The sequence below is a fragment of the Schistocerca nitens genome, chromosome 9 (genome assembly GCF_023898315.1).
Source record: "Schistocerca nitens isolate TAMUIC-IGC-003100 chromosome 9, iqSchNite1.1, whole genome shotgun sequence".
In the NCBI taxonomy this organism is placed as follows: domain Eukaryota; kingdom Metazoa; phylum Arthropoda; class Insecta; order Orthoptera; family Acrididae; genus Schistocerca; species Schistocerca nitens.
In genome coordinates this window covers 132907409-132930754 of record NC_064622.1, presented here as the reverse complement: position 1 = coordinate 132930754, position 23346 = coordinate 132907409, and the positions used below count along the sequence as shown (strand labels likewise).

General features: G+C 43.5%; 1 protein-coding gene across 1 annotated transcript in view; it reads left to right on the top strand.

Annotated features, from left to right (window-relative positions):
- Positions 1–6186: 6186 nt before the first annotated feature.
- Positions 6187–23346, top strand: part of LOC126203748 (serine protease gd-like) — a 309528-nt gene continuing 292368 nt past the window's right edge. The window contains exon 1 of the mRNA XM_049938116.1: positions 6187–6332. Within this exon, the coding sequence (XP_049794073.1) occupies positions 6307–6332 (26 nt within the window). The 5' untranslated portion in view covers positions 6187–6306. The remainder of the gene's footprint in view (positions 6333–23346) is intronic.

Here is a 23346-nt window from a genome sequence, read left to right as displayed (position 1 = left end):
TAGAACGATGGGTTCGATGACGGTTTGGATGTACCGTGCACTATTCAGTGTCCCCTCGACGATCACCAGTGGTGTACGGCCAGTGTAGGAGATCGCTCCCCACACCATGATGCCGGGTGTTGGCCCTGTGTGCCTCGGTCGTATGCAGTCCTGATTGTGGCGCTCACCTGCACGGCGCCAAACACGCATACGACCATCATTGGCACCAAGGCAGACGCGACTCTCATCGCTGAAGACGACACGTCTCCATTCGTCCCTCCATTCACGCCTGTCGCGACACCACTGGAGGCAGGCTGCACGATGTTGGGGCGTGAGCGGAAGACGGCCTAACGGTGTGCGGGACCGTAGCCCAGCTTCATGGAGACGGTTGCGAATGGTCCTCGCCGATACCCCAGGAGCAACAGTGTCCCTAATTTGCTGGGAAGTGGCGGTGCGGTCCCCTACGGCACTGCGTAGGATCCTACGGTCTTGGCGTGCATCCGTGCGTCGCTGCGGTCCGGTCCCAGGTCGACGGGCACGTGCACCTTCCGCCGACCACTGGCGACAACATCGATGTACTGTGGAGACCTCACGCCCCACGTGTTGAGCAATTCGGCGGTACGTCCACCCGGCCTCCCGCATGCCCACTATACGCCCTCGCTCAAAGTCCGTCAACTGCACATACGGTTCACGTCCACGCTGTCGCGGCATGCTACCAGTGTTAAGGACTGCGATGGAGCTCCGTATGCCACGGCAAACTGGCTGACACTGACGGCGGCGGCGCACAAATGCTGCGCAGCTAGCGCCATTCGACGGCCAACACCGCGGTTCCTGGTGTGTCCGCTGTGCCGTGCGTGTGATCATTGCTTGTACAGCCCTCTCGCAGTGTCCGGAGCAAGTATGGTGGGTCTGACACACCGGTGTCAATGTGTTCTTTTTTCCATTTCCAGGAGTGTACATAAATCCCACGATTTCTCAGCTATTTTTCTTTTTTTGAGGATCTGTTCACAAGTTCATTTTCCTTTAACAAAACCTGCTTGTTCTGTGAATGTGTGAGGCAAGATGTACGGTTAGAAACACCGGTTCAAGATGTAGAGTCAAATTCTAATTGTGTCTGATATGAGAGCTTTAGTTCTGTAGTTGGAGCAGTTCGTGATACACCCTTTCTTGTGCGATGAGGAGCTGTTCGACAAGCCTTCTGGCCACTCCCCACTTCACCGTTTCTTAAGTTTATCATCACTTTCAAAACCCTCCATTTCAGGAGTGTTGTACGTGAGGGCTAAAGATATTTCTGTCTCCTCAAGTCACTATGCTTTCGGATATAGTGCTTTTTCCACGTAGCATGCTTTCTCTTTCATATCACCTATAGTATCTGCCCTCGTGCGAAACACTATGACAAAATTATCTCCACTCATTACTGGTAGTCTTATGTTTCATTTTGTGATGTGCTTATGGATTCTTAATAATACAGTACAATAACAATGCTAAAACCTCAGATTTAAGAGGACGTACATAGGCGTAAACACAAAAATGATTTACCTTAGAAAAATTTTTTTAGATCCTGAAACTTCCTGGCAGATTAAAACTGTGTGCCCGACCGAGACTCGAACTCGGGACCTTTGCCTTTCGCGGGCAAGTGCTCTACCAACTGAGCTACCGAAGCACGACTCATGCCCGGTACTCACAGCTTTACTTCTGCCGAGTTCGAGTCTCGGTCGGGCACACAGTTTTAATCTGCCAGGAAGTTTCATATCAGCGCACACTCCGCTGCAGAGTGAAAATCTCATTCTGGAAACATCCCCCAGGCTGTGGCTAAGCCATGTCTCCGCAATATCCTTTCTTTCAGGAGTGCTAGTTCTGCTAGGTTCGCAGGAGAGCTTCTGTAAAGTTTGGAAGGTAGGAGACGAGGTACTGGCAGAAGTAAGGCTGTGAGTACCGGGCGTGAGTCGTGCTTCGGTAGCTCAGTTGGTAGAGCACTTGCCCGCGAAAGGCAAAGGTCCCGAGTTCGAGTCTCGGTCGGGCACACAGTTTTAATCTGCCAGGAAGTTTCATATCAGCGCACACTCCGCTGCAGAGTGAAAATCTCATTCTGGAAACATCCCCCAGGCTGTGGCTAAGCCATGTCTCCGCAATATCCTTTCTTTCAGGAGTGCTAGTTCTGCTAGGTTCGCAGGAGAGCTTCTGTAAAGTTTGGAAGGTAGGAGACGAGGTACTGGCAGAAGTAAGGCTGTGAGTACCGGGCGTGAGTCGTGCTTCGGTAGCTCAGTTGGTAGAGCACTTGCCCGCGAAAGGCAAAGGTCCCGAGTTCGAGTCTCGGTCGGGCACACAGTTTTAATCTGCCAGGAAGTTTCATATCAGCGCACACTCCGCTGCAGAGTGAAAATCTCATTCTGGAAACATCCCCCAGGCTGTGGCTAAGCCATGTCTCCGCAATATCCTTTCTTTCAGGAGTGCTAGTTCTGCTAGGTTCGCAGGAGAGCTTCTGTAAAGTTTGGAAGGTAGGAGACGAGGTACTGGCAGAAGTAAGGCTGTGAGTACCGGGCGTGAGTCGTGCTTCGGTAGCTCAGTTGGTAGAGCACTTGCCCGCGAAAGGCAAAGGTCCCGAGTTCGAGTCTCGGTCGGGCACACAGTTTTAATCTGCCAGGAAGTTTCATATCAGCGCACACTCCGCTGCAGAGTGAAAATCTCATTCTTTTTTAGATCCTGTTTAACATAGGAAATTAATTGTACAACATCTCTGTATCACAGCTACAGCATTCAGAGTTTTACATCCATGCCAGTTCGATAGTTTCTGCGACGAAAGAGCATCCGGTTTCAGTCTCAAAACACACCGACCTAACTGCTCATTTCTCCAGTTTTTTTTATTTTTCAGAAAATCGTGAGACGTAACATCCTGAGTTGCCTAGGCAGTTCCAATAGTCATAGGCGATGTTCTCCGTAAGTCTGACCGAGCGGGTAGCACAATCGTTAGTACATTGGACTCGCATTCTGGAGGATGACGGTTCAAACCTGCGTCCAGCCATCCTGATTCACGTTTTCCGTGATTTCACTGAATTACTTAAGGCAAACATCGGTGAAACGCCTGATTAAATCCGCAGGACAGAACAGGAAGTTGGAATTGTGGAAAGGGGCCAAAAATGAGCGGCTGTCAGTTGCACTCGAATACATATAACTTTATTTAGTTGCCCAAACATTACAGCGCAAATATCCGAGCTTAACTATCGACTGAATATGTCACACAACCTCTGTAATTTTTAAAACGGCTGAAGGCCCATGATTTAAAACACAACTACAATAAATTTTCAAAAGGCAGAAAGCCCAAAGCTTTATCCTTAAATAATTTTAAAAAAGGAGGCTGAAGTCCCAAACAATCTAAGACTTAGCAAATAAAGAATTTTAATTTTAAGACGGCTGAAGGCCCAGAATTGAAAAACACAACTACAAAGAATTTTTAAAAGGCAGAAGGCCCAAAGCTTTATCAAAAATAAATAAATAAATATTTTAAGTGAGGCTGAAGGCCCAAACAATGCAAGACTTGACAAGTAAGGAACTTTCAATTTTAAAGCGGCTGAAGGCCCATTTCAAACCATCGGCTATGAGCCACTAAAATACACAATCAAATACCAATAAGAAAAGGCATTACAGCCAGCGGCGCTCCGGAGTTTCTGGGAGTCGGTCTGCACTTGAAATATTAACGTTCGCTTAGGGGAGACAGGTAGTCGGCCCAACTATATCCGATCCGCCGGCAACCCAACGAAGAGACAATCAACGGACCCACCGACAAAACGACTTGCTTTCCACCCAACCAGTACACAAGGAACTCAAAAGCCAAAACATAAAAAGCGTAGCCGTCGACAACCAAGTTTGCATAAGCTGTCAAAACTACACACACGTGTTGGACAGCGACAACACGGTGAGGAAAGGACACTGCCTGAATTTTACGTCAGCGGCCAGGACAGGTAACCGGAACGCTGAAGGCCACAAGGCAAAAAATTTCTCTGGTGCACTTCGACTTGAAAGAACCAAAATACAGTCAAACTCCCCCGGATGGTGGCCAAACTTTCGCCAACTCGAACACTCGCTGTTGCTCACAGGAATACCCCCCCCCCCCCCCAACACCCAACCATGAAACCCAATGGCACAACATGAACAGACTGGCTTCGGTAATTAAATCACCACTCAACTCTGATGTCCTGGGTCGATGAGCCACGAACCTCGTAGCAACCGGAACAGCTCCCACGCACTCTGACACTGCGTAGAGACCGCCAGTAGGCCCGGACCACTGCGCCGCGCGATTTCCTGGCTGATTACCGACCGACTGCCGCAAACCGGCTAGCAGGAAACTGAGCACCAGAACAAAGATAGTACAAGGTGCGAATATCGATACACACTGCTACTGCCACAGGTAGAAAGAGGAAGAACCATGGCATAATGGCAATAACGGCGGGAAACCAAACCCAGAGTAACAGTCAAGGTATAAACCAACACATAAGCCGCGGCCAGCACGGCTCAATCGGGAGCGTTCCTTCGAAAGGGCACAGACACTTCCTTCGTACTTACCTAATCCGAGCTTGTGCGCCGTCTCTACTGACCTCGTTGTCGACGGGACGTAAAACATTAATCTCCTCCTCCTCCTCCTCCTCCTCCTCCTCCTCGAAAGCCTGTGGTTGTGTCAATAATAATATAAACAGTAAAGCGCTTCATCATTTACGTTTTTTCGTGCATAACATGTTGTGTTTCAGGAATTAATTGATGTCTGCTTGCTTGTTATTCCGCTTCTCTTGCCCTGTAGTCGTCTTTTATGCGATTTCAAGGAGCCGCTTCCATCATTACGAAGCTATTCAAACAGAGGCAAATCATGACACATTGTTTACGTAAATGATGGTTTGCGCGTGTTTGAATTTCTGCATAGTGTTGGAGAAAGAATATCTTCATACAACGTAGAAGACAATCCGAGGGGAAGAGAAACAGAACAACATGCAGGAGGATCTGCAGCGAATAGGCACTTGGTGCAGGGAGTGGCAACTGACCCTTAACATAGACAAATGTAATGTACTGCGAATACATAGAAAGCAGGCTCCTTTATTGTATGATTATATGATAGCAGTTACTTCTGTAAAATATCTGGGAGTGTGCGTGCGGAACGATTTTAAGTGGAATGATCATATAAAATTAATTGTTGGTAAGGCGGGTACCAGGTTGAGATTCATTGGGAGAGTCCTTAGAAAATGTAGTCCATCAAAAAAGGAGGTGGCTTACAAAACACTTGTTCGACCTATACTTGAGTATTGCTCATCAGTGTGGGATCCCAACCAGGTCGGGTTGACGGAGGAGATAGAGAAGATCCAAAGAAGAGCGGCGCGTTTCGTCACAGGGTTATTTGGTAAGCGTGATAGCATTACGGAGATGTTTAGCAAAACTCAAGTGGGAGACTCTGCAAGAGAGGCCTTCTGCATCGCGGTGTAGCTTGCTGTCCAGGTTTCGAGAGGGTGCGTTTCTGGATGAGGTATCGGATATATTGTTTCCCCCTACTTATACCTCCCGAGGAGATCACAAATGTAAAATTAGAGAGATTCGAGCGCGCACGGAGGCTTTCCGGCAGTCATTCTTCCCGCGAACCATACGCGACTGGAACAGGAAAGGGAGGTAATGACAGTGGCACGTGAAGTGTACTCCGCCACACACCGTTGGCTGACGTGCGGAGTATAAATGTAGATGTAGAGCATACAGAGATCACATACAACGCTGGTGTGAATAGTACCACTTAAAAATAGGAACAAACTCTTGAACCGCGTCGCGCTGCGCATTAAAATACGTAACTGGTACGGTGATTTATTGTTAAAATCATTTGTAGGCAATGAGGAACGGCGTACTTACGCCTGCTCTTACTCATTTTACCGGTAAGGAGATATTTATCTTGACTAGATGAGTGGCAAACACAACGTAGACAACAGTAGTTACTTTGGCAGCACGTTAACTGGCAATATCCGATCTGTCGCAGTGTCTCCCCAGTGACGTCACAGCAGATAGCACGACTGAGCGATTTTAACGCGAGAAGCCAGAATATACGCCCCCCCCCCCCTTCCCCCTTCATCACCGTCGCCTTCAAGACTGCATGAATCATGTGGGGACCAGAATGTAGCCTACAGTGGCGGGGAATCTTCGCGGTAGCCGCAAAACGAAATTAGTTTCCGGTAAAGCCGCAGCGCGGCTCTGTGTAGCGGCTGGAGTGCAGGTAGCATCACCAGCAGGTGTTAGCAGCTCCCAAGCTCAGTAGGGCAGCCGACGCGCGGAAGGGAGCAGGTGCCTCTCTGCGTCACAAGCAACATGCGGTTCACGGACGACGCGTTCTGGTAAGTCCCGCTGCTGTCAATAAGTAAACACCGTGACCCATGTTGGTCACTACCAACGGTAGAAAAGTAATAGTCCCATATTAATTCATTTGTTATTTCTTCGCACCTTCCAATTTCGTGATTTGGCTGTGTCTTGCGATATGGCTTAGTTTTTCGAATTATAGTGACGCCTCCTCAAATTTCCCGTTCTAAGCCTCTAATTGCAACATCGATTTATGATTCTTAACGCGTACGATCAATGTACTTGTTTTGTTTGGTCGGTTTTTCAAACATTTCTGCGCTTCACTTTATACATGTAAATTCTGCAATTTCAACCGTTATTAGCGACAGTAATTTTTGTTAAGACACTATCATTGCCTGCTCACGCAGTTGCATGTTATCGACTGTATACCTTAGACTGCTGACAATTGAAGCATTATCTATAATGAAATACGGTAGGATTGTTGTCGTTAAGCATATCGTGCTCTCAGAAAGATACGTTAGTTTACACAACAGGATTAGCATTTCCTTAAGAAATAATACTAAACTTGTATCAAATGATGACATAACCGGAGCGAGAATGTTTTAGCTTAACCTCGAAAGCCAAAAGAAGAAAATGCAAAATTTTAAGACTGACAAAGTACTTAGCAAACTTAGTACTTAGTCTGCGGAAGTTGGTAGTGGACGAATATTACTGTAAGCGGTATATTTATCCTCTACGTTGTCTTGAAAGCGTAAATAGTGTAATTTTCGTATTAGCGTATTCAGTTTCGGCATAGAGCGAAATTATGCCCAGTATAACTGCTGGAGATAGCTAGGTAAATGATTAAGAACACGCCTGTGATTTATTCATATCCAGTACGGACATTATAACAACATTCTGTGTCAGGTCTTTCTTACTTATGAACATAAGTTAGACCGTACTGACAAACATTGCACTTTATCGAAAAATGGCCTACCTCGTAGTACAGGAAAGTAAATGAATACTAATGGCTCCACCTACCGCAGATTTTCGTCCTGCTTCTATTGGTCACGAGGTTTTTGCCTTTGCAAATATTTTTCTGGGCACACCGTGATTAGAACCACTGTTTTTACCCATTAATCCTCACCACCAAATACTGCACATCTCAACAGGTACACCGCAGCGAATATGGAGTTCAAATAATAAAACCTTTTTAATATTTTTATGTGTGTGTGTGTGTGTGTGTGTGTGTGTGTGTGTGTGTGTGTGTGTGTGTGTGCGCTAAATGATAGTTCAGATACGGTATCCAGATAATTTGCAAGGCTATTAAAAACCAAACACACTAAAATGAACGGAAGTGTCAAGTCAAGGGTTAATTCTGGGTTACTAGATAGTTTGTCGTAGATCGGTGAAGGATGTCTCTATTGATGTTAGTGTGAGAATCCTATAGGTTAATCAGGATCTATACAAAGGCACAATGTGGCATTGTACGGTTCATTCTACCATGAAGTCTTACAAATAAATAAAATGACGCATATTTTGGAACACTTAATGCGAATTTAGTGTTGCTCACTGACCTTTTGGCAGGTACCGTTGATTGTGCAGTCAGACATTTTATATTGTCTCAAAAGTTAAAAATCAAAGGACTCCAGACTAAGTATTTTGAGATGAGACACCATTGTTCGTTAATTCCCTTTATTTATTATTATTATTTTGAATTTACAGAAAACAGTATGATATATATTCATAGATGAGACATGACGCTATTCGTAACTGCCAAAATAACCGTATGTGCAGTGATGGAAATAGATTCGTCACTTAACGTGTGGGGTCGCTAGCCACGTTTCTCCATGAACTTGGCCGGCATTGTGTAAAGATCACGTAATAGGACCGTATCTTACATCGTTCATTCGAGATCGGTTCCCATACTTGTTAGATGAATCTGTTGTTATCCGCGAGAGGTGTGCTCTTAGATGCGACAGCACATTCCAGTGTAAATGTCTGGTCTTGATGAGATACCTTAATCGTTTGTTTGGAAGCAGAAGCCCTGCACCATTGTGAGCGAGATAGTTCGGTATGTACTGTTTCTTTTCCCCTACGGGATTACAGGAAGACGGTAGTGTCATAGGAGTATCTGTGTGCAACAGATTTCAAGGAGATGCGTCCATGTGTTAATGTGAAGACGAGCAGTCGCCACTTTTCGAGTGTTTCCTGTCATTCCGTAGCTCAAAATAGGCTACCTGCTGTTCAGACTTGTGTACCACCTACCAATTTGGTTGCTGTGACACTATCCCGCAGCAAGTATATAAATGCTCTTGACATTGTCTCCACAGCTGAGTTATGTAAACATAGATACAAATCACCACAGCTGATTCCAGATTCATTCGTTACGACACAACCAGTTTGGTTCTACACGAACTTAAAATGACATCGAAATCTCGCCAACAGGCCTCGTAATTATTTCTCATAAAGAGTCGAAATGTGGCTATTAGATATTGAGTCATGACATCGGCACATTTCTTCCCCTTTGTGAGAAGTAGTTACGAAGACTGTTGGCAAAACTTCGGAGTCACCTGACGATGTCATTTCGAACGAAACACGCTCTGCGTAATAAAATTACCTTAAATGCAGCTGCTGTCAGTTTTATTAACAATTATATCAATTTGTTTTATAAACTGAAACGCCTTATAGTTGCTGCAATTTATATTTGTTCCAGATGCGCTTTGCCTTTTGAGACGTGTGGTGGAGTTATATCCTCCTTTCAAGACACTATCCATTCCGTTCAACTGCTCTTGCAAGTCCTTTGCTGTCTGACAGAATTACAATGTCATCGGCGAACCTCAAAGGTTTTATTCCTTCTCCATGTATTTTAATACCTTCTCTGAATTTTTCTTATTTCCTTTACTGCTTGCTCAATATACGGATTGAATAGCATCGGGGAGAGTCTACAACCCTGTCTCACTCCCTTCCCAAGCACTGTTTCCCTTTTCATGCCCCTCGACTCTTATAACTGTCATCTGGTTTCTGTACAAATTGTAAGTAGCCTTTCGCTCCCTGTATTTTACCTCTGCCACCTTCAGAATTTGAAAGAGTATTCCAGTCAACATCGTCAAAAGCTTTCTCTAAGTCTACAAATGCTAGAAATGTACGAGTAGGTTTGCCTTTCCTTAATATTTATTCTAAGTTAAGTCGTAGGGTCAGTATTGCCTCACGTGTTCCAACATTTCTACAGAATCCAAACTGATCTTCCCCGAGGTCGGCTTCTACCAGTTTTTCCATTCGTCTGTAAGGAATTCGCGATAGTGCTTTGCAGCAGTGACTTATTAAACTGATAGTTCGGTAATTTTCACATCTGTAAACACCTGCCTTCTTTGGAATTGGTATTATTACATTCTTCTTGAAGTCTGTCTCATACATCTTGCTCACGAGATGGTAGTTTTTTTCTCTAATGGTATGTTGGGATTAGTAATATAAGGTTAATCTAGAGTAATACAGTTAACGTGTATATTAGAAAAAGTCACGGAATAACTTTACTCGAAGTTATTCATTTGTCCTACCGAAAACTGAGTTTCTTGTCATCTGGCCATGTTTGATGTCGCAGTGTCACTTCATTTATAAAACACATACACATGTTGACATCTCGATCTGCTTGTTTCCGTATGGTGTCAGATAACTACTGTGGAACGTCGCTACTGGAAGGACAACTATTAGATTTTTCCTGCAAGAAAGTTACGGTGTTCCGACGGAAATCGCTTAAGATTCTCGTCAGAAAAATCTGGAATTCTTGCCACATACATTCTGGTGCTCCACAGCAGCTAGCCACGTACACCTACAAAATCAGGAACGCGTGATGTGAGAATGTGTCGCCGTTTAATAGACGAAGTGACAGTGCGACCTCTAACCTACACCCAAATGAGGGAACGCAAATTTCGATCGGACAAACATAACTTCAAGTAATCTACGTAAAAATTATAGCGTTAACTGTTTTCTAATCTATTACGTATCGCTTATAAAAGTAAAACTGTTATTCGTGATTGGAGCCACTGAACGTGTCAATGTAAGAGATGCAACGCGTCTGAAACAAAAAGACTGTAGCACGAAAAAGGAGTTACAGTTTAAAAGACGAACATCTGCATATCTTTGATATTAGAAGTTAGAGATATTAGTGTATTGAAACCGTAATCGTCAGCCACTGCACGATCAAAGCTCTGCAGATTTCTTGCATGGATCACGGTTTTCAGCTAAACGCCTCCACGGATACGTCTCTCCCCTTATCCGTAGATACTTGGCCGTTTTTGAGAAAACAACGGTGAAAGTCTTAGATATTTAACGTGCGTTTTAACGAGTAAGTTGTTCAACCGAAGCGGCACCTCAATGGCCAGCGTCGTAGTTTCAAACTCTTGCGCACCCGTGTTTCAAACCCGATTATTGTTTGTTTTTTTTTTTTTCATTTATCTAACCATGATTGTAGAGGATTACTGCACGAATGTTGATATAATGCTGCCCTTGTCGGTTTACTAATCGTATGTCTGGCGAATGAATTTAAAAAAAAGATAAATGAGAATTATTTGAAATGGTTTTCGTTGAAATTCCTGTATTATATCTTGATTCACAATCAATTCCAGGCACCAATTTATGGTAGAGTGATTCGTTATGTGTGGTTTCCGCGAAGTTATCACCAACTCTTGGAATCTGCAGCAATATCAACGACGTTTCTTTGGTTGGGTGGTTGATTTGGGAGAGGGGGTCAAAATGCAAGGTCATAGGTTACCCCGGATGAAGGAACGAACGATCGCGGCATTTGCCTAAAGCGATTTAGGGAAATCATGGGAAACGTAAATCTGGATGCGGGTTCGAACCGTCGTCGTCCCAAATGCAGAGTCCAGTGTGCTAACCTCTGCGCCACTTCGCTCGGTGATGTTTCTCTCCAGAGTGAGATTCATACGAAGAAATGTCACTGGGGCAAACCTGTCCTCGCGCAATGCTGGAAGGGTTCGGAATTTCCATGTTTCGAATGTTTCTACGATCGTATCAAGGGCGTGCGCCAAATCTTCCTGAAGAATAAACAGAACAAAAAATAAAACAGAAAAAATTGATATAAGAATGAAGCAAAAAGATATGAGAATTTAAAAAGATTGTAACCCTGAAAGATTCTGAAATCCAGTGGTAGTTTCTCAACGAATATAACGCCCGTAGCGTCCTTAATAAGAAACATTCTACGGACTTAGACAACTGAAAAATAAAATGAAGACTACAATCGGGTTTTGAACGCCGGGTGCATTAGCGAGAGGCCGCGACGCTGGCCACTGTGCCATTGTTTCGCCTGAGATTTTTTAGTCATGACAAACATTTTATGTGCTTTTCTTCATCCACATGACAACTTGGCGTGAGGTCCAACGTAAAATGAACACGTTTCAGAACAAAAAGATTTTGCAAGTCCTGAAGACGAGAGCAAAGTCTGTCGAAACCGGTTGTTTCAAATACATATTTATGCGATCTTGGCTGTTGAATGTTTTTAGAAAATCTACAGATAAGCTAGGACATGGATTCGCTTATTTTGACTCTTCCGCTGAGCGAAGTTTCTGGGGAAATCGGATTATGGCACTTAGCGTCTTCTCATCAGTCTCGTGATTCCAGATGAGAAGCTACTTGACAGTATGAGCGGCTCCAGGTCACGACAGCTGACAACGGTCGGGGCAAGGGTGTGCTGAGACGCCACTCTCCTCCATAATGCATCCAACGATGCCACTGGCGGAGGACAACGTGGCGATCGGTCGGTACCGATGGAACGCGAGGGACTCCAGACGGAGTTTATCTTTACGTCCGTTCTGTTCTAACGTATTTTCTAACTCATTAGTTCTCCGCTTCCATCATTCTGTATCTCTTCCAATCCAATCATGAACTTCCACCTACGAACTATTTGTACAGCAAAATTTCCCGTTCACCTTCGTTTCCTTCACGATACAACCATAACTAAGTTTCGTACTGATATCTGTTCTACGACATCTTGCCCTCCTACCAATGTCCGTCATGCATAGCTTTTCTCCGTTGCTCACAGAACAATGTTCCATTTTTGGATGCACATTTATCGTACGTTTGACTGCCATAAATCAGAACTGGTAAAACATACTGACTGTAACTTTTTTGTTTCAGACAGGGCATAAGCTTAGTTGCGAAAACTTTGGATTACTGAAACCGTAGTAATAAAAATAATCAGGTGCACGGATTACAGCCGAGTGATGGAATCATTTTTTAGCAGTGTCACGCCCGCCATTTTCGAGAACCCTTGTCGGCTGCAATATAGAGAATCATTAGTCAGCTCCATGCTGTTTGTGAATTTACATTAGTGCAGGCGCCGGTCCTGTAAGTGACAAAATTGTTTTCCAGCACAACAATGAAATGTTAAATTATACTCTTGGGCGATAGTAATGAATAAACCTCAATTTACTATGTATTTCTAAGTCTACCATAAGTTACGGGGTCCTACATATTTACGCCAATGAATTAGGCGCAAAAAACTTAGATAAGATTCGTTATATGTAAGTTACACAAACGAGGGACTTCTTTCTGAAAGCAGGTTGGTGTTCACGATGTGAGTACACCATATTATTCCCATTCTTTCGACTACAAAACTTTGGAGGAGAGGTGGTGTGGCAACACTCCATGGGTGGCCGTTTTGTTTCCGGTTCGAAGTGACGAACTCGTTTCACAGCTTGTGACGGTGCTCGACAAGAATTGTCACGACCAGCCTCGCCTACAGCGCTAGCAAATACATCTACATGGTTACTCTGCAAATCACATTTAAGTGCCTGGCAGATGGCAAATCGAACCACCTTCACAATTCTCTATTATTCCTATCTCGTATAGCGCGCGGAAATAGGCAGTCTCCTTAACAGGTCTGTTACATTTTCTTAGTGTCCTGCCAATAAAACGCAGTCTTTGGGTAGCCTTCCCCACAACATTTTCTGTGTGTTCTTTCCAATTTAAGTTGTTCGTAATTGTAATACCTAGGTATTTAGTCGAATTTACGGCTTTCAGATTAGACTGATTTATCGTGTAACCGAAGTTTAACGGATTACTTTTAGCACTCATGTGGATGACCTCACACTTTTCGTTATTTACGGTCAACTGCAACTTTTCGCACCATTCAGATATCTTTTCTAAATGGGTTTGCAGTTTATTTTGATCTTCTGATGACTTTATTAGTCTATAAACGACAGCGTCATCTGCAAACAACCGAAGACGGCTGCTTAGATTGTCTCCAAAATCGGTAATATGTATAAGGAACATCAAAGGGCCTATAACACCACCTTGGGGAACGCCAGAGATAATTTCTGTTTTAATCGATGACTTTCCGTCAATTACTACGAACTATGATCTCTGACAGGAAATCACAAATCCAGTGACATAACTGAGACGATATTCCATAAGCACACGATTTCACTAAGGGCTGCTTGTGTGGTACAGTGTCAAAAGCCTTCCGAAAACCCAGAAATACGGAATCGATCTGAAATCCCTTGTCAATAGCACTCAACACTTCATGTGAATAAAGAGATAGTTGTTTAACAGGAACGATGTTTTCTGAACCCATGTTGACTGTGTGTCAATAGGTCGTTTTATTAGAGGTAATTCATAATGTTAGAACACAATATATGTTCTAGAATCCTGCTGCATATCGATGTTAACGATATGGGCCTGTAATTTAGTGGATTACTCCTACGCGCATACGGTCCTTCGTTGCTCTGTATACAGGGTGAAAAGTATTTAAACCGACAAATTCTGGGAGGTTGTAGGGGCATCAAAACAAATATTTTTCCCTAATGTCATTGTTTCCTTTGAGGATTATTTAAACCGGCGGAGGCCGTATTACGCTCTTCAGTTGTAGGCAACTTCTGTCCACCAGTATAGTAGTGCATTGTCTCTGTTTACTAATGAAGCGATACACCTGAAGTGAGTACACTGATATGGTTGATGCGCACTACGTAACGCACCACAACGGACGAGCTGCACAGCGGGTTTATCAACAACAATATCCTAATCGCCGTATCCCGCATCGTACGACCTTTGCTGCTGTGTACCAACGTCTGCGTGAAACCGGGTCATTTAGCAGATTACCTGGACAAGGACGCCGTCGCACGGTAAGAACGCTGCAATTCGAGGAAGCTGTCTTGCATCATGTGGAGCGGGATCCTTCAATCAGCACTCGTGCAGTTGCACATAAAATGGGGACGAATCAGACGAATGTAAGAACAGTCCTTCGAGAGCAATTGTTACGTCCATTTCACTTACAGCGTGTCCACAACCTGGAACCAGTTGATTACCCACCCAGAGCACAGTTTTCGCAGTGGTACCTGGAACAGTGTGAAATGCGTCCTACATTTCCATCCTCTGTGTTTACCGATGAAGCAACGTCCGGGCGTGATGGAGTCTTCAACATGCACAATTAGCCTGTTTGGAGTGAGGATAACCCACGTGCCACAGTTACTACCGCTTTCTTCGTTAATGTATGGGTCGGTGTTGTTGGGTAATGTTTAATTGAGCCGTATCTGCTACCTAGGCCATTAAATGACAGGCACTATTACAATTTTCTCGCCAGAGCATTGCCAGAATTGCTGGAAGACGTCCCGCTCCCTACAAGACAACGCATGTAGTTCCGACATGACGGGGCGTCGACACATTTCAGTCCTGTACGTCGATTCCTGAACCGACCGTTCCCAGAAACTTGGATCGGCAGAGGTGGTCCTGTACCGTGGCCTGCTCGATACCCAGATATGTCCCCTCTGGACTTTTTTGTGTAGAGAGATGCGCAACCTTGTTTACGAAACTCCTGTTGCATCAGAAGAGGATCTTGTTGCCCGGATAGTAGTAGCAGTAGGATAAATTCAGGATGCTCCTGGGGTTTTTGCCCGAGTCAGACAGAACATGATCCGACGGTGTAACCTTTGTTTACGTGTCAATGGAGGCTTTTTGAAAATATACTGTAATTGAAATTGGGGTTGTTAATTGTTCTGTCATAAAAAATGGAAAAGTGTTTGTTGGTTTAATTTGCCGCCAGAGAAATCTTCCTCTACCGGTTTAAATAAACCTCATAGGAAAAAATGACATTAGGGAAAAATACTTGTTATGATGTCCCTTACAACCTCCTAGAGTTTGTTGGTTTAATTATTTTCACCCTGTAGTCTTTGTTAGGCAGCGAGAAGCACATGGGGGCACACCTATGAGTACCTCTACTGATAGAAGTGTTAGTACTACCAACATCTAGTTGAGCCAGGGGGTGTTCGTGATTCCTCGACCACCTCGACTGTCTGCACGTTGCAACAGTGCAAGGGTCCCAGCTATGTGCGGCCGGCCGGCACGCGGAATATCGGAAAGGTTTGTGCGGCCTTGTTGCGATGGTGAACGACGCCTCACCCACCGACTCCTTTTTTTAATTTTTTACGACGTTTCACAAAAAATTACGCGTTTTTTCAACCGAAATTCGCCGAGAAATAAAATTCGTTGCTTTACTTGCTGAACGCCCCTCATATAATAACCTATTTGCTGTGGACCCGTCTGGATGAAGCTGCCTTAGGAGACAAGTAGTGCTAGAGATCGGCAGGTATAATGAGCGGACGCTACCTGCTGTTAACAACAGCCAACAAGTCCATTAGAAGTGACAACGGTCAGACCTTACATCCGTTTGGCAACACAGCTCTTCCTCGAAGCTCGGCGGGAAGAAAACATGTAGCACTAAATGTTTTCGGCCATCCACCCAGAAAAGACCTCAAAGGTTTCCAAAACCACTCATAAAGCTAGATTCATACTGCTCGTGTGAGCGTACCGAAATATTTCACATTGTATTTAAAGTTGCAGTAATGATTTAAAAACCGTCGAAGGTAAGTAATGGTAACATCTGTTCAGGTCGAGGACACACTAAGAGGAGAATCTGACGTCGGTGGGACAGTTACGTACGTGGCAGTATGCTCCAGCACAAGCGGTTACTCTGACGAGATTTGATCTCGATGTTTGCGCCAGTGGCAAGTTGATGATATTTAAAAATAAGAGTTTAAGCGCGATGTGAATCGACCTTAAAACAGGAAATTGCCCGTAACAGTAAGAGACCCTAATTTTCTCTCCTGGCGTAACCTGGAAATCCTATCACCTTGGACCTAGGGATATTGTCGTGGCCGGCTGCTCTTCGTGTCTCCGCGTCACTAAACGGATAGAAAATCTAAACTCTTGGAATAACTATAAAATGCATTTGAGGGACTTTTTGCATCGTACTCTAGTTTTTTCTGTACCAGTCGCATCATGGCAAGGACAGTTGCTTACTATACGCGCATTGTAACTTGACACTTAGCTAAGGGTCTGTTCGAAGCAAATGTAAGGAATTCTACCTAATCCACATTTCAACTCGGCAGTCAAGAAAGCTGCTTGTCTCCACTAGAAGTTTTAGTGGCACGTATCCCAGCATTACAAGAGCGGTCACCTGGCGATAAGAGCTGATAGTAGGGTGAAAGTGGTGCAGATCCCACCCGGGCACGGCCAAAAGTTGTCAAAAGGCATTATGCAAGCCGGTGCTGCTCCATAATGGAGTGGGCTGTTTTTTGCATAGAATGGACTGGGTCCTCAGGTCCACTGAACCGAAATGGTTGTTCGGCTTCTTGGAGACCATTTGCAGCAAACAAAGATGGAATTTTTGAGGATGACAGTTGTTCACGATTGGTTTGAAGAATATTCCAGACAATTTGAGAATTGCTTCGCCACCAGACCGCCCGACATAATCCCATCAAACATTTCTGGTACATAATCGAGAGGTCAGTTCGTGCACAAACTCCTGCACCGGCAACACTTCAGCATTTGTGGTCGGCTACAGAGGCAGCATAACGACTAGAGTCCATGCCACCAGTTGCTGCACTACGCCGGGCAAAAGGTCCGATACGATATTAAGAGGTGTCCCATGAGTTTTGTCATCGTAATGTCTGTCAGTATTTGTTACTCTTCTGACAGCAAATCAGCCTGTGAACATTACCTCTCCAATTCTTTACAGTGTTTCCAGATAGTCAAATTTGAAATCGATCCCGTACCCTCGATCATTGCTACATTATAGCCATTCACGCGGTCCTTCATAGGAAAATTGCACTTTCTCAGTACTTCGCCAATAAATCGAAGTCAGTTGTTGGCTGTGTCTACAACTGAGAATGTGTGATCGTCCCAGTTCATGTCTTTGCAAACTACTATTATTAGTTATTTGTACAATCTGAGTCCAGTTGACTTAACGAAGCAGTCAAAGCCCTCAAAGTTTATTTTGTGAACAACACAACCCTACACTTTTGTATTAATACGTTCACGTATATTTCTAAATTCAGTTTTTCGTAAATTGATTTTCCAATACCGCTTCTAATTCTTCGTTGAAATTGTTGTAGTGATCTTCAGTCAAGAGACTGGTTTGATGCAGCTCTCCATGCTACTCTACCCTGTGCAAGCTTCATCTCAAAGTACGAGGGCCGTTCAGAAAGTAACCTCCGGTTGATTTAAAAAAATACAGCATGTTAAATAAAAATATTTTAATATATACATCTTACAACTACATCTTTGCACTATTTTTCTACATAGTCTCCATAGCGATTGAGGCACTTATCGTATCTCTTCACAAGCTTTGAAATTCCTTCTGCATAAAAATCACCCGCTTGTGCCTGGTAACCCAATCTTGCTGTCACTATCTCGTACAAGAGAGTCTTAGAAATCTGTGGAAAACCAGTAGACAATTCCGACATTGAGAAACGTCGATTTTCACGAACTTTTGCATCAACTGTCTGAACGAGTTCGTCAGTCACCAATGATGGTCTACCACTCCTCTCTTCATCATGAACGTTTTCTCGTCCACTTTAAATAAACGTACCCATTCACGGACAACTCCTTCACTCATAACTCTTGGTCCGTACACGGCACAAAGCTCACGATGAATAGCTGCTGCAGAACATCCTTTGGCTGTAAAAGACCTTATGACAGCACGCACTTCACATTTGGCGGGGTTTTCTATTGCAGCACACATTTCAAACTGCCACAAAAACTAAACTAGCGCAGGTACGACGTTCACTCGACCACGGCTTGATTCCGACTGACCTGTTGAGTGCGTGAACGCACAGATGGCGTCGCTACTCCCCCCACAACCCGCACTGTGACCAATCGGAGGTTACTTTCTGAACCGCCCTCGTACCTACTGCAACCTACATCCTTCTGAATCTGTTTAGTGTATTCATCTCTTGGTCTCGCTCTACGATTTTTACCCTCCACGCTGCCCTCCAGTACTAAATTGGTGATCACTTGATGCCTCAGAACATCTCCTACCAACCGATCCCTTATTCTAGTTTGTGCCACAAATTTCACTTCTCACCAATTCTGTTCAGTACCACCTTATTAGTTATGTGATCTACCCATCTAAAATGGTGGAAATCTTGGTTTGAGTCTCGGATTTCAGCTCTAGCAATCAGTCTTCGTTCTCTTTTATTGGTCTTCCACATTTAGTTGTAAATGGATTGTCAGATAGCTACTTGGTTTCTTAAAATGTGGGCGGAGTGATATTGTGTGGAGCTGGACCATTGAAAAGAAGGAAATTTTATATTTATTAGAGAGGAATTATGGAACTTTTCCGAGTTAGGAACTTACAGCTGCTGATTAACAGCACTATATGCTGCAGAGCTAGGTAATTTCTAAACTGCTATACGTGTTATTTCTTTAAACCGTGACTGTTATCATGCATAATCAATGGCTGGTGACAAAAAATTCGTTAATTCTGTGTACAGGAACAGAGAAGTATCTTCCCATTTGTTGGACAGTGTTGCTTTGTAACATTTTTCACGTGTCGTCGGATGGGCAGTGATGCTTGCAAGCAACATTTAAGCTCTCTGATTCAGTGATTTTTCTGTTCTCTCGGGTGTAAAGTTTCTGAGAAGTGCGCATCTCTCGCAGACACCGTGCAAGGTTATGTGAACCGATGTAGCAGTTTATTTCCATTTTGTAACGCCGTTTTATCGTAGGCAAGGAAAGCTGCTTATCAAAGTAAAGACAATGTCTTAAAGGTTAATTATACAACTGTCAGCGAATTCTTACATGAGGCACTGAAAACGGAGCTTTGCAAATGGACTAATCTTTCCTGGGTACTGCAAACCCGGCAGATCGTTAGACGGACAATCAGTCAAGAAGAAGAAGAAGCAGCAGCTCATTTTAGTAACTTAGTATTTTTTCCTAATAGTATTTAGATATGTGCCCAGTGTTAAACGAAAAATAAGTAGTTCCAGAAATTTTACCGAATTAGAAACATAAAACTGCCTTAAATGAAACAATAAGTTCACTGTTACCAGTCAACGGTGACTGGTAACAGTGAACTTATTGTTTCATTTAATGTCAGTAACAGTCACGGTAAAGCCTAACCTAAAAATGTTCGCATTTAAAAAAATAAAAATAAAATAAAACTGCCTGTTTAAGAGTAGTATATCCCGCACAGCTAGATCATTTTAAAGTTGCTATACCCAATTTGTTGTAAGGCTCTCGTACAGTATCAGTGCTTGGTGACAAAACATCGCCAATTCTGTGCACAGAAATAGGAATTTCTTCATTCATTAAGTAGTTTCCTAGGCATTCCATGTCTCCTATATGTAGGCGTGCAATGGTTCATGTACCTAGTGATCACTTTGCACTTTTTTCTATCATGCGTCTCGTGTAGGGGGGTTCAAAAAAACAATTTTCGCGAACATTAATTGGCATGGATAATATTTTCAAAAATATTTCCTTGCGCAATCTCCTCCTCACCCTTCTCAACCCGTAACAAAGCCTACGAAGATAGTTACTACCTGAATCGTGCTGACGACATCTAAACAGATTTACAGGCGCCATTCATACAAGAAAACTGACTGCCGCAGAACCAATATTTGATTGTGAAACAAGATTCAGGCCTAAAATGTAAACACGACAGCAAAAATCGTAATTCCGAAATTCGATTCACGTCTTTCGCCCCCTTGCGGCACATGTTAACGTGGCTTAGACTAACAATGACTAGATGCCAGTCTTATCAGCAAGCTGATATACTGTCCAGATCAGAATGGATATAACGCAATCACCGGTAACACTGCAGTCTGTCAAAACTGATACTTATCATTTGTATACAGGGTGTCCGGGCTAGAGATATACAAAAACATTTTATCTCACTAGGGGAAGGCCTCAGACACGGCCAACAGATTCGGCTCAAATTTGGCAGGTCGCTTGTGTACTACCAAAAACGAAGGACTCTAAGATATTTTGGGTCAACACCCCCGCGATTTTGAGAAAATCACCCCTAAAGGTTATGACGAGCAATCGGTTCAAAATTTGAGGGATCGATAGATAATTGTAAATAGAGCAATTTTCATCATCAGGTATGGTGTTCGAAAAACGCAAACTTTTCCAGAAATCGAGAAAAGAAACTTTTACATCTGGCGCTTCTGTACCTACACGGTAAACGCTTTTCGCAGACAGCGCCGGTAGCGCAACGGCCAAGGCGGGCTGGGAATCGGAAAGCCAGGATTCGAATCTCGAAGCAACCTAGCGGGTGTTATTATTCTAGTTTCAATTTTTCGCACATCTCAATTTTTCCCACGTCTCAAATTTTTTTCCCACGTCTCAAATTTTTTTCCCACGTCTCAAATTTTTTTCCCACGTCTCAAATTTTTTTTGCCCACGTCTCAAATTTTTTTTGCCCACGTCTCAAATTTTTTTTGCCCACGTCTCAAATTTTTTTTGCCCACGTCTCAAATTTTTTTTGCCCACGTCTCAAATTTTTTTTGCCCACGTCTCAAATTTTTTTTGCCCACGTCTCAAATTTTTTTTGCCCACGTCTCAAATTTTTTTTGCCCACGTCTCAAATTTTTTTTGCCCACGTCTCAAATTTTTTTTGCCCACGTCTCAAATTTTTTTTGCCCACGTCTCAAATTTTTTTTGCCCACGTCTCAAATTTTTTTTGCCCACGTCTCAAATTTTTTTTGCCCACGTCTCAAATTTTTTTTGCCCACGTCTCAAATTTTTTTTGCCCACGTCTCAAATTTTTTTTGCCCACGTCTCAAATTTTTTTTGCCCACGTCTCAAATTTTTTTTGCCCACGTCTCAAATTTTTTTTGCCCACGTCTCAAATTTTTTTTGCCCACGTCTCAAATTTTTTTTGCCCACGTCTCAAATTTTTTTTGCCCACGTCTCAAATTTTTTTTGCCCACGTCTCAAATTTTTTTTGCCCACGTCTCAAATTTTTTTTGCCCACGTCTCAAATTTTTTTTGCCCACGTCTCAAATTTTTTTTGCCCACGTCTCAAATTTTTTTTGCCCACGTCTCTAAAATCTTTTTCCCACGTCTCTAAAATCTTTTCCCCACGTCTCTAAAATCTTTTCCCCACGTCTCTAAAATCTTTTCCCCACGTCTCTAAAATCTTTTCCCCACGTCTCTAAAATCTTTTCCCCACGTCTCTAAAATCTTTTCCCCACGTCTCTAAAATCTTTTCCCCACGTCTCTAAAATCTTTTCCCCACGTCTCTAAAATCTTTTCCCCACGTCTCTAAAATCTTTTCCCCACGTCTCTAAAATCTTTTCCCCACGTCTCTAAAATCTTTTCCCCACGTCTCTATAGAAGGATTAACAAGGTAAGTAAATCAATAAGGAATGATGATAAGGTATGCAAACTAATTTCCCAAACGCCTTGAGTTAGTAAAGTATTAAACTTTGAAGCCTTGTCATATGAAAAAACTGAGTAAGAGTGCTGCGAATTCCTTACGAGGGATCAGATAGCCAACCGCGCAACGCTTGTTTACAGCGAGGCACGGGACAGAATGCACGCAGGGAGAGTTACGTTGTCTCGGTTGCCTCTTCGTCACATCATAGTTGTGAGCCTGTAAGAGCGGAGGTGTCCAGCATGAGCCTTATAGGAGTCAATCGGAAAGAGTTTTTTTCAATCATTGGGCTGCCGCGAACCTCGCGGATAAATGTAGTGATTTTTCCATCGTTAATGTGCCAAATGAAATAAGTTTTGTGAATGAATACAGTGTTATGACTAGTACTGTATGTAGTTTGTAGTAATAAGCTCGTCTGTTTGTGCCGTAGTAACTAGTTATTGTTTGCTGTCGTATCTTTCAGGTGCATAATCTGAATAATGATGTGCACCCTTCGACTAGAACTGTAATATATAGCTGGGAGCCTGTCACAGACGACGGCAAGCGGGAAGTTACCGACGCTATGTTTTGGTTTGTTAAAGTGTTGCAAGACAGATGTATTATCAATGCACTGGCGGAAGCAGGCAGGTTTGTTTTTCGGCGTTCCAGATTGATAGGAGCGGCTATCGTCGAGCTGTTTTTGGAGCTGACGAACGAAATGACTTTCGTTGATACTGAAATACTATACCATGAAGAGGAAGCAGAAGGTGATTCAGTGGAAGATATCCCGACTAGTGAATCGCAAAATGGTCATAACACTTTGAAAATCTCCACGTCACTGGGAATATGTGCTTCATCTGTTCCCGATGAGTATTACGAGCCGGTTACTAAACGATTGAACTACGGCGCTATACCCTTTGAAGTAAAAGTAAAGGCGGTAGCGCTAGCCAGGACTCGTCCAAATTGGAACTTACAAACACTCCAAAAGAATGGAGCAACAACAGCCCTGAAAAGGAAGGACGGCTTGAAACTGTGGGAAAGTGATATCTTTAAAGGAGGGACAAGATAAGACAAATAGCAGGCGATAAATAAGTGAACATGCGACCGATTTGTCGAATCTCGTTGTCGTAACTAGAATGTAACAACGAGAATACTTAGTGGGCTGCAGGTGCAGCGCTTCAATATACGGCCAACAAGGATTTTATGTTTGCTGTATCATTATCTTGGACAAGAAATTTCAAATCGGAGTATAAAATCCGTCAACGGCACGCCACTAAATACGTCTCTCATACGGAGGTACAAAATATAGAAGATATACAGAAAGTGGCGGCTCTTTTCAGCACGCAGACGGCGTCACTGTGACCGGTTTTAATGGTGATTATGTGATCAACACCGATCAAACAGGATGCGAGTATCGGGTGAAC